The sequence below is a fragment of the Stegodyphus dumicola genome, chromosome 2, assembly GCF_044657685.1.
Source record: "Stegodyphus dumicola isolate Sdum_Otavi_A_Nest chromosome 2, ASM4465768v1".
NCBI classification, from domain to species: Eukaryota; Metazoa; Arthropoda; class Arachnida; order Araneae; family Eresidae; genus Stegodyphus; species Stegodyphus dumicola.
Genome location: NC_140769.1, coordinates 146,529,657 through 146,542,026, shown reverse-complemented (window position 1 = coordinate 146,542,026; position 12,370 = coordinate 146,529,657). Strand labels below are relative to the sequence as shown.

General features: G+C 33.1%; 1 protein-coding gene across 3 annotated transcripts in view; it reads right to left on the bottom strand.

The window, feature by feature from the left end:
- LOC118192104 (tetratricopeptide repeat protein 14-like) overlaps window positions 1-12,370 on the bottom strand; it is a 144,805-nt gene that overhangs the window by 105,909 nt on the left and 26,526 nt on the right. For all 3 annotated transcript variants that reach the window (XM_085811206.1, XM_085811207.1, XM_085811208.1), the window contains 4 exons: window positions 6,375-6,497; window positions 4,763-4,835; window positions 3,875-3,966; window positions 2,191-2,228 (listed from right to left, as the gene is read on the bottom strand). In XM_085811206.1, the coding sequence (XP_085667332.1) occupies window positions 2,191-2,228; window positions 3,875-3,966; window positions 4,763-4,835; window positions 6,375-6,497 (326 nt within the window). The remainder of the gene's footprint in view (window positions 1-2,190; window positions 2,229-3,874; window positions 3,967-4,762; window positions 4,836-6,374; window positions 6,498-12,370) is intronic.

Below are 12,370 nucleotides of genomic sequence, written 5' to 3'. Positions count from 1 at the left end.
ATAGTTTCTTAATTAGCGATTCTGCGTGTAAAAAAATTTTTAATATTGTAATGCTGCTGTAGTAGACCACCTTAACCCTTTCCGGACGAGCATCCCATATACGCATTCCCTAAGAACATCTCTTACAGCCGGGCGTCCCATCCATGCATCACTAGAGATTGAATTCAGGGGACAGTCTATGTGTACATGCATTTTAAGCTGGAACGTTTTTTTGAAGATCACTTTATGTCCATAACTTTTGAAATGAACACAGTTTTAGGTTCCTGACCTTGAGTTTACATATATTCTACCTGACTTTGGTATTTTACTCATCAACTGCCGTGAGGGTGGTGTTGAAGGTGGTGGGGAGAAAGCGCAAACAGATGTGGGCTTTTTAAATCACCACGTGCTAATGTAAATATTCGTGTATCTAATTTATATTCAATTCCTTTTTTTTTTTTATTATATTTTTTTCCTACTATCTATGGTGTTTTAGAGTTACTATGTGGACCTCTGTTACATTTTGCATTGCCTTCTGATATATTTCGGATCATTCCCTCTTTATTTCGAAAAGCCTCACCACCAGTCTATTATGGCGTGAAAGCAATATTTATCAAAGGAAGAATCTGTGTTAGTAAATGCACTCGTACAGTTACTGAACTGTACGAGTGCATTTACTAACACAGATGAAAGTGATTATTCATTTTATAAAGAGTTAGAAAGTGATACTTCTCCATGCAGTCTTCATTTTAAATTTTATTACTTCTTACTGCAAATAGTCTTTATTGTGTTATTTTATTAATTTTAAACTTTACTGATGAATTTTATCAATCAAAACTTTGAATATTAATTTGAACAGCACTTCCAAAAATTATTTTACAAGCAATGTTTTAAATATATTTTCATATAAAATAAAGAAAAAAGGTTATTGAATGCTAATTTCAACATAATTATATAAGAGCTCAAGTAATAACCTAAAATGGTTAAATTACAATGCTAGAAGTGAAACTTTTTTCCTGATTTTTTTTTTAAAAATAAAATTAGGCTTAGCGATGCAAAACCCCTATCCCGTGTGATGACTGCCTTTGATTCCCTTCCGTCCCACACGAGCATCTTAAACAAAAGCGTGCTATTGCGAAAGGGTTAATTTCAACTGTCTTTTTGGCATATTTTTTAATATAAACATAATAATAATATCAGCCCAGACATGCACATATCACACACAACTCCCCTCCCTTGAGTCACTTGCTCAACAATAGATAATGAGGATAGATACTGTTCTATCCTCATTATCTGTTGTTGAGCAAGTGAACATATAATTATAAAAATGTAAATATTGGCCATATAGGTTTCGTTTACTTGTCATAAAATTCCATATAATGCTTCTCTTTTCACAACAGAACATCACCCATGAGCCATAAAAATAGTCAAATGTTTTTCACAAAATCACTAATGAACTGAATACAAAATTTCCCAAGGATTGGATATTCAGACAGTACCACTTTTAATCTTCATCTTTTTCATAAGCTACACAGCCTGTTGCAGGCCAAGGCTATCTCTCCAAGTTTCCTCCACCTGACCCCATTTGACACAATAATCCCCAATTGCTTAACTCCAATTAACCTTAAATCCTCCTAACATCATCTATCCATCTGGTGGGTGGTCTTCCTCTTCATCTTACTACTTCAATTCTCGAAAAGGTTACCCTTTTGATTGGAAATGCATCGTCATACCTGACCACATGGCCCAGTCATCTGATAAGAGAAGATTTTAAAATTCTCGCAATATCAGTTTCACCATATTTCCTATAGTTCATGATTATAGAGAATTCTCCACATGCCATTTTGTTGTACTGGTCCAAAGATCTTTCTTAAAATTTTTCTTTCAAAAGTTTATGTCAGGTCTTTCTCTGCTCTGTTAAGTATCCAACATTCACTTCCATAAAGGGCAACAGGCCTTATTAAAGTTTTGTATAAATTTAATTTAGTTTTTATGTTGATTAAGTTTGGATTTAAGTTGTTTTTTAAGGCCCTAGTAGCATCTATTAGCTATAAATACTCTATTACTTTTACCACTTTTAATCACTCTTTGAAAAATTCATATCTGGTCATCAAACTAATTATAGTAAAAAATTAACTAAATTTTAAAATTTTAAAATGATTAAATTTTTTTTAATCTTAAAAAAAAAAAAAAAAAAAAAAAAAAACTCACCCAATATACGGTGGAAGCTCCTCTTCAGATATCTTTCCCTTAGAGAAACAAAAAATTTTTATTTCTTTGATAAAATAAAGAATTTTATTTCATATATTTTTTTACAGAAATAAATATAAATAAAGGATTCCTTTATTTATATTAAAACAACCTTTTAAATATTCCTGATAGTCAGGACAGAAAATGCACCTTATGCCTGCTGAATTATAAGATGAAAACAGAAACATAACAATTTAGAGATACTTGGCAAATTTTACAATTATAGCTAGGGATCTGAAAATGGAGATTGAACTGGAATAAACTGAAAATATCAGGTTTTAACGAAAGTTTCCTGCCACCGCAAATAGTTTGTGTTGGCAAATTTAATCATATTTTTGCAAATGATTTTTGGCATTTGAAAGAAAAAGATTTGCTTTGCTGTGAAATTTGTAAAAATATATCATTATCCTTAAGTACAAGGTGTCTAAAATGGAACTATCAAGCTACCAACATTTACTTCTAATTCTGTTGCAAAAAGTCAGCTACAGAATGTCACCAAATCATGTGTACAGCTTTAAGTACTAATGTTGTATCATATGACGATACAACATGTGTACAGCTTTAAGTTCAAAAATAAAGAGTATGACATTCAAGAAAGCAGAGTGCTTCTGCTGGTCTACTGATGTTGATGGGGGACCACCCGCGAGAACTTGAGGAAGAAATCAGTACATAACCACTCGAGAGCTTGCTAAGGAGTTGGATGTTAATGGTATGTCCATCAGTCATGCTATGCATCGCATAAACTTGATATACGAGTTCAATCACTGACTGCCACAAGAGCTGATTCTCGCAGATAAGGACAGACCTGTTCGGGCTTGCACTATCTGCCTGAACATCAATGCAAGGACAAAATTCTGGATCGGATCATCACTTGTGATGAAAAGTGGATTTACTTCAACATCAGAGACCAAAAAGGGGGTTGGTCTGTGTCTGGTGAAACGTCGGCAGCGTCACAAAGTGCAGTTTGACTAACAAAAAAGGTGGGATTCCAATGGTATCAGGTTTGTATCTATTGGGACCTCCCATAGTATCCACAAAGAATATCTGGAAAAAAGGTATAAAACCCTCGACAGTAAGGTGTGTAGCAAGATGCTAATCCATGTTGATGCTTCTATCAAGGAAAAATGTCAAACTCAGTTGGGTACAAAAAAGTAAAGTTAAATCAAGATAAGGTAAGAACACATGTCTCTACACTCAAGAAGAAACTATCAAAACATTGGCAGAAAATCATAGATTTGAGTTGTGATTACTGCCCGCACTAAAGGTACTGCTTTCATGCTTGTTTTTTTCCCCTAATTTTACTAAGAATGTTTTTCGGTGGAAAACTTTTGTTACCAGATATTAATGCAAATAGTACTTGCATATTAATGGAACTACCTTGGTATAAAATTGGCAATTTTTAACTTTTATTTAAAAAGATCACCAAACTATCGATATTTATCATAAGTTGACAAACATTATCACCATATGAAATAAAACATGTTTAACAAATCAAAATACAAATCTTATTAAGTAAGGTGTTACTGTGCATATGGGTTCTGAAATAAGGGTTTGAAGTTTTACATACATCTCTTCAAGAAATTTTTAAAAACCATTAGTACATAACAATATGCTTCAGAAGTTTAAACAGGAAAAATATTCTCACCAACTGAACAGGTTCTTTATCATCATCTAGTACATTGCTATCAAGTGTCACATATAACTTCCGCTCATCAATTGAACATGAACAAACGGCAGCTGAAATAAAAATGGAATAAATCAATAGCAAACATTTTAGATGGCTAAAAACACTAAGAAATTCAGTCCCAAGTGAAAATTCACAAGCATATATATCAGATATGATTTCAACTACTGCACTTGAAATTTGTAATATTCAGCAAAAATTTAAATGAGAAACATACAGCTGCATGATAAAAAATTTTTTTAAAAATCCGAAAGCTTTCAGATTTTATATTACGCTCAAAGAGACATTTTTTTTAACATTCTGTGTGTTACATTTATTTATTAAATATCACGTTCTTCACATTTAAACTATAAAATTCAATTTAACAGCAATATCACACAAAATTTAAAAGAGCATATCTTTAGAATTTCTGATACACAGTCTCACATGCTGGAGATAATCCCCCCCCCAGTACAGTGTTGCCATTGCTCACTTTGAAATCGTTGAGTTTCTTACAAAATATGAAATAGATAATAAAACAAATTCCAAATTGGGGCTTCCAGACGCCCATATTCGGGTGGAGACGTACATTATTCAAAATAGGATGGTTCTAGGTACTGTTGTTTTATTACAATGTGAGAAACATACATACATTTATGCAGATTCTTCATTATTTAATTTCTTTAAATATAGTACAGGGCGCTAATACTGGGTGTCAACAATTTAAAAAGCGATTCGGTATTTATAGTGAATCGCAGCAAAATGCCAAAACGAAATTAATAGCCCTTTTGGGCTTGCCCCATTGTGCTTGAAAAACACAATGACAATTTTATTCTATGGAAAAACAAGAAAATTTAAGAATAATATTACCTCTAATTAAATCTTCAGACTTTAATTCTCCTCCAGCAAGATCCATTTCAGGTTGTAATTTAGGTAGATACATCTGTAATATGAAAAATTACATAATTTCAGAAATTAGAATTTTAGGATAGTTTATCTGAATATGGCAAAGCCGTGATTGTTATCTGCATAAGAGGAGGTATACCTTCATGGAGGAATTTCTGAGGGAAACTGGTTCCTATTCACATTATACACGGAATGGGGAAACCACTAAACCCAACTGTGCAGCCAGCCAATCGGAATCGAACCAAAGCAGGTCGAACTACTGGCATTCAGTGATTTTAAACATTTGGCCTCTGGTAAAGCAATTTGAATTTTAACATCAAAAAAGTAGTTTTTGAACATTATCTCCAAAGGAGTATTTCAGATTAATGATACTGACACTTTGCTCAACAAATAATTAAGGAAACAAATGTCTAGCCTAAAATATCAAAACTGTACCCTAGTTACATTTATCAAATATTTATACCATCAAATTATTAGGCCTTGAAAGGAAATCAACAAAGTAATTTTTCAGTTTTGATAACTATTGATTTTATTGAACAAATACACTGTTAATGAAAGAGTTACATAAGTTAATGAAAGAGAAATTATGTGATTTTACTACAACAGAACATGACAATTTCCTTCCGTTCCTTTTAATTTTTAACATTTCTTTTTCAAAATGCATTCTAAAAATTTAATCAGTGAGACTTTACAATCACCCACCCCATAAAACAATTTTGTCATTCCGTACAAAGACACTCAAAGGAATGAAATATCGTATTTGCTGGCATATAAATTTTTTCTTTGAAAATAGGTCTCGAAAAAGGGGTGCATCTTATACATCAGTATTCAGTTCATTTGGAGTTGTGTGATTTTTTTCTTGTTTCCTTGTGGAATGTAAGCATATTACAGTTACGTAGAGTTCAGTGACTGCGCCGTCATCAACAATCACAGCTGGGTTCATTTAAACTTTCCAATTTTCCTGAACGACTTTTAAGTGTGTGAAATTTTTAACTGTTCAGTTTTCTTAAATTTGTTTGCAAATTATGGCTCAAAAATAACATCGATAGGCTCCAACTGAGAAAATGATAAGAACTTGGCGGAATCAGAAAGAGGTAGAAATGCACTGGATGATATAGAGGACAATTTGTAATTTGAGTCCTCATATGCTCATAAAAGAAGTTTCATATGACTCTTCATTTAGCTCTGGAGATGAGTATCTGTGTTCTGATGAAGAAGATTAAAAATTGTTCCTTCTCAGAGAGATTGGGTATTTTCAGAAAGTAATACTTTGTATTTGTATCTCTTTACATTTAAAATAATGATCAGTAATAAAGTTTTATCCTTCAAAAATGTGTATAAAAAAGGGGGTGCGTCTTGTAGTCTTATACCGCCGGCAAATACACTACATAATGTTTAATTTATACCATCAAATTACAAGACCAACTTTTCAGTGTATTATTTCAAGCTTTAATTTAAACAAACAGAACAATTCAAATACAATAGATAAACAATAACAGTATTAAAAATTCCTTTAAATACCAATAGAAAAAGAAGAAAGATTTTTAAATAAAGTCATATTTCTTAAAGTACTTACAGTCAAAGACAGATCATCTAATTTCATGCATCCTTCTTGTTTAGCTAAAACAAGCAATTTGTAGTTGTCTGGAAGCTTATCATTTATAACCCGTAATGATAAAATATCTCCACGATCTAAGCTCTAAAAAGAAATTAAAAAAACAGCTTGCTAAAAGAATGAAAACATTCACAAGATTGCACTAACACATAGAAGCAAATAAAGGAAAATTAGGCACACATCCCAGATATTTGTCCTCCACATTTTAAGTTTAAATGATATACACAGAAGTTTCGCAGATGGCAGCAGAGTACTTGTAATTTCATTATACAAATGCAGTATGCAGATTTAGAATATTTTTCTTGTTAGAATATGTTTAGAAAAGATTCAATTTCAGTGCTCATCATTTTTACGTATTTAATATTTGTAAAATGAGTAGCAAGTGAACAAGATAATTTAAGTCTCGAAGAATCGGGAAGTGATACAGAACGCTGCTTCTATTTAGATGCTTTTGAATCTGAAGTATCATAAGTTGAAGACACTGGCAATAGTGATGATCCCGTGCAACATTTACCACGGTACCAATGGAATGAAATTATGCCGCATGTCCCAGATATTTGTCCTCCATATTTTAAGTTTAAATTATTGCCTGTCCTCTCGTATGGATTGGTAGGAAAGGAAGACGCCTGGATCCTACAAGGTGCTCTTCCTCAAAATTGGGGGTGGAAAATAGCCACCACCCAATAACCTCTCTTCGGAGTAGGTTCTGCAACCACTGTTCCACGTTATATGGGCACGACATCAACAACAAATTACTGCCTAAAGTTAAGATTTCCTTTCAATCCAGTTCAGGAATTTTACAATCTTATGAGCATTTTATAAATAATGAAACAGTGGATATAATTGTAAAGGAAACTAATCGTTATGCTGAGCAATGAGCTTATATTATGGGTTAAAGGAAACTGAAAGTGAGAAGAGAATATAATCCTGTATCGCCACATGAAATGCATTTGTTCTTTGTATTTTCAGTTCAGTTATTATTAAAAAAAACTTGGAGAAAGCATGTACTGGACTAAGAAAACATCAGTGGAAACTCTTTTATCCATGAGATTATGCAATATAATCGACACGGTGAAATAAAAAAAAAAATACTTGCATTTCGTGAGCAATGATTCTCATGATCCAGAAAATCATCCTAACACGAAACCAGGGCTTAATTTCTAACATTAGAAGTGCCAGAGCCTAAGGAAGATTGCCAGGAAAAAAGAGCAAAAATAAATAAAATGGCTAGTAAAATACTTAATAATTAAACAGTTAAACAATTAACATTAAAATTTAATAAAATGTAAAGAGCTCAAATATAATAAGTTATTAAATAAATGGTAAATAATTAAAAATATTAACACTAGAATTACAGAAGGGGTGATTTTGACACCTAGCGAACTTTTATCTCTGACAGTTCTTGTTTTTTTCGAAAATATCTTAATCTTTTCTTGACTTTTCCTAAATCATTATGATTTACAAAATAGTAAAGATTTCAAGAAAATCTTATTTTTATTTTAGCTCTAACAAGTGATTATACCTAGAAATACGGCAGGTGTCATTTTGACTCCTTTGAGAGAAAACAAATGTGAATACATTCCATCGTATTATCTGAACACTGTTACTTCTGCAACTATTTTTATTTGCACCTGCTAAACAAATTACAAACAAAGGAAAAGAATATGGTGGGTCTGCGTAGTTTCACATCGGCCAGTCACATGATTTGAAATATGTGCAATACTTTTCTTTTTGGAAAGAAAACAGAGAAAAGAGATTATTACGAGCTGAACGTTTGTAGATTTTTCGTAGATATTTTGTTTATTATTCATAACAAGTTTTAGTGGAAAATTTTATTCTATTTACATGAATTTATTAAAGTGACGTACTAATGGTGCACAGAAAAGGACTAATGCATGAAGAAATCGTGAAACTGATGCAAGAACTATCTGATGCCAATTCTGGTTCTGAAATTGAAAATAATTCTAGAGTTAAAGATGGAGATGAAACATCTGGTGATTCTGAATTTATTATAGAGAGTAATCAGGCGATATCATCCTCTAGCTCAAATGAAGTGCAAATGGATTTGTTTCTAAGAGTTCAAATTCTACCGTACCTAAGAATGCCAAAGCGGGAACTAGTAGGCGCTCAAAAGGGAATATGAAATTCAACGTAATTCAGACTAACGTAAAGAAATTGCTAGTGATGGAACTGTATGGAAAGTAGAAAATACTTCAAATACTTCTGGTCAGCCACCCTTGCAAATTATCTTGCGAGAAAATGCAGGACCGAAATCCTATGCTAAACGTCACATTTGTTCTGGTAAAGCTCTTAGTGCATGGAAGTAAATGAAAAAAAATTATACGTCATAAAGGCGTGTACTGATGCTGAAGCCAAGCGTAAACTTCATAATGACTTTTTCACTATTTTATTAGCAGAACTGGAAGCATTCATAGCATATTTGTATGTAAGGGGGTAATTAGCCACCAGAGGCTTACCAATTCTTAGTATGTGGTCCAAGACTTGACCAAAGTTTTTTCATGAAATTATGAGTAGATAGGTTTCTGGAAATTATGAAATTTCTTTGTTTTGATAATAAACTAACAAGGTCTTCAAGTTTGCAGTGTGATAAATTTGCACTAATATCCGAGGTATGGAATACTTTTATAGAAAACTGTAAGCTTTGCTACAAACCAAATGAAAACATTATGATTGATGAACAGTTATTCCCTACAAAAACAAGATGCTGTTTCTTGTAGTATATGCCTAACAAGCCCGATAAATTTGGAATAAAATTTTGGCTAGCAGTAGTCGTTAGGACAAAATACTTATTAAACGGATTTCCATATTTAGGAAAAGATGAAATGAGACCAAGTGATCAAAGTTTAGGAGAGAACTAGTCTCGGGTTTAATTTAAGCTCTGAATAAAATGTGCTAGTTCAAGGGATGATAGAAATAAAGGCCATTCTTTTGCTAGCACAGCCCATAAAAAAAACGTTGAATTGGTTAAAGCATAACTAATGAAAATATAGAGAATGCTATAAAACAGTAAGACAATATGGAGAAAATTTTAACGGATGGCCTATAGGTATGAAAACAAAAAGCGAAGAGTACAACACTTCCTGACCACTATCTCTCCTCAGTATAATTTCTAGTGGTCAAGAAGAATACGATAGGGGAACAAATTTTTACCAAATCCGAGGTTTAGCTGAATAAATGTAACAAGTGATAATTTTAATCCTCCCATCTTTTACATCATTCCAAATAGTCTGCAGGTGGGAAGACACTAGCGTTAGAAAGAAAAATTTACCCGCTGTCATAAATTCATCATATTCTCTGGAGAATAAACCTTTTACACATGGGTAGGGACTTCTGTTTCCTTAAAAGTCTCGACCTCCATACAAGAATTTGTTTCTCAAGGAAAGAGAAGCACACATTCAGAAGTTAGAATCGGTTTTTATAATTTTTAAATATTAAAAATCAAAAAATAAAATTTTGAAGATCAGATTTCTGCGGAAATTGTTGCTCAGTTACATTAAAGAACTGCCAGAGCCTTCTTATTTAGAGCTCTGGTGCCCTTTGCTTAGAATTATGATTTATCCCAAAAACTAAGAAGCACCGGAGCAATTTAAGCTCTGTCTGAAATTATAGAAATTTTGCCTACGTGCGAGCATTTGAATATCAAATAACAATTATTTCAAAAAAAAAAAAAAAAAAAAAAAGATATTAGAACACAATAAAACTTTGATGTTGTTCAAAGGATATTTATCCTGGTGCCAATATATACCCTTGAAAAAAAGCAAAATTTGGTATCAAAACATATGAGGTGTGACACACACACACACACACACACAAAAAAAAAAAAAAAAAAAAAAGCTTTAAAACAGAGTGGAGTGGCAACAACTATTTTGGTGACGACATGCCACATACCTCCTCTATCCATGCAGCCAGTTTTGACTTAAACGACCACACCAGTGGGGAGTACTGCATCATTGAGTGAATACGCACAACTGCATTCTGCCGAAAAAATGTCTAATGTAAAAACCGAACAGCAAAACAACATCAAGTTTCTTGTGAAACTTAAGAAATCAGCCACAGAGGAGACATTTCAAATGTTAACCAAGGCTGCGGTAAGGAAATGAAACTTTGTCTCATACACGTGTGTTTGAATAACATAAGCGGTTTTCAAGGGGATGGGACAGTGTAGAAGATGATGAATGTGCTAGGCGTTCCTTTGGGCAGCCAGCAAGTTCATGATTGAATAGGTTCCCAGTGGTCAAACTGTTAATACTTTACCTACCAATCGCCTATAGATCGGCTTTTTATCGTCAATGCCTACCGGCCTATAGCCTATTAATCGCTTTTTTCTTGGGGATACCTAAAAAAAGCCTATCAATCGGTAGCCATGGCGATAAGCAACTGCCATTTACTTTATCATCTGTATTTTATTATTAGGGAGGATCTGTGGCTGAGCGGCCGGTCGGACATGCATGTTCTGTTGAACCGCTAGCAGTCGGTAAAGTATTAATCAACACTATTACATTAAACGATTAAAACAACTTTGTGAAAAAAATTAGGGAAAAAAAGGCCACAGTTGCGAAGTGATGGATGGCTATTGCACCAGGACAATGCACCTGCTCACACGACCATATCTGTCAAGCAGTTTCTGACGAGCAAAAACATTACTGCAATGAGGCACCCTCCTTATTCACCTGATTTGGCTCCATGCGACTTTATTTTATTTCCTAAAGTTAAATCTTACTTAAAAGGAATCAATTTTACCTCAGCTGAAGAGGTTCAGGCAAAAACAGAGAATCTCCTAAAGGGCCTTCCAAAAACCTTGTTCCAGAACTGTTACCAGCAATGGCAGCATCGAATGCAGAAGTGTGTGAATGCTGAAGGGAACTATCTTGAAGGTGATAATGTCACGGAGAACTGATTCTGTAAGTACAATAATTTATTGGACTAGTCTTCTTCTTCTCCCTTTTTTTTTGGGGGGGGAGGGGGTTGTGTGTGTGTTACACCTTGCTACTTTATCCTAGATTTCAATCTCTATTGGTACCTTTGATGATGTCATTATTGAAACAAGGCTATTGCATCACCTTAAATAACTATTACAGGGTTCGTACACATTTCTGCACACGGAAATTAAGGACTTTTAAGGACCATTAATGCAAAAAATTAAGAACCTATGAGCAAATAGGAACTGAATAAATTCAATTAAAAATATTAACTATGCCTGAAAACTTTTGTAATACCATCCTAAAAATAAAATAGATCCCTAAGTAGTAGGCATTATTACTAAACATGAATTAATTAGCATAATCGCTAATAAGTTTGAGAATAAAATAAACTTTATGCAAATCATTAAGTAGCATTAAATATTTTATACTTTAGTACATTAAATATACTTTTACTAAAAGTTAACCATGTTGATTTTTTTGTGTCTCATTTTGTCACATACTTGGTCAGTCTAGAGGTTTAGTAAATAGCAGGTAGATTTTAGGTCAAACGGCATAGGTTAAAATGAGAAGTAAGATCATAATCAGCATAATTCATAACAAAAGACTGAATGTTGTTACCGCTGCTGCTTGTCTAGAGAGAGAGAGAGAGAGACTTGCTGATTAGAACAAAACTGAAAGGCCTGATGTAGGCATGATTGGCAAGTGTTGAAAGTTAGTCAGGCTCTGTTTGATGCAGTTAGTGTCCTATTTTCATGTAGAGTTAAAGGGGTTGCAACCGAGTTAATATAATTAAGATATAATAAGACGCCGAACAAATACTAATTTAGAAGTCAAACAACAAAAATTGAAAATATAACGGTGATTTTTGTTGTTTGACTTCTAAATTAACCGTTAATATACTTTAAGGTTGCAATAAGCCATTAAAGCTCCAGAGGTGATAGGTTGTTTTGTATTATTTGAAGTCTCGATAGATGCAAAGAATAAGTTTTACTTGAATTTTACATTTTTGTGTTT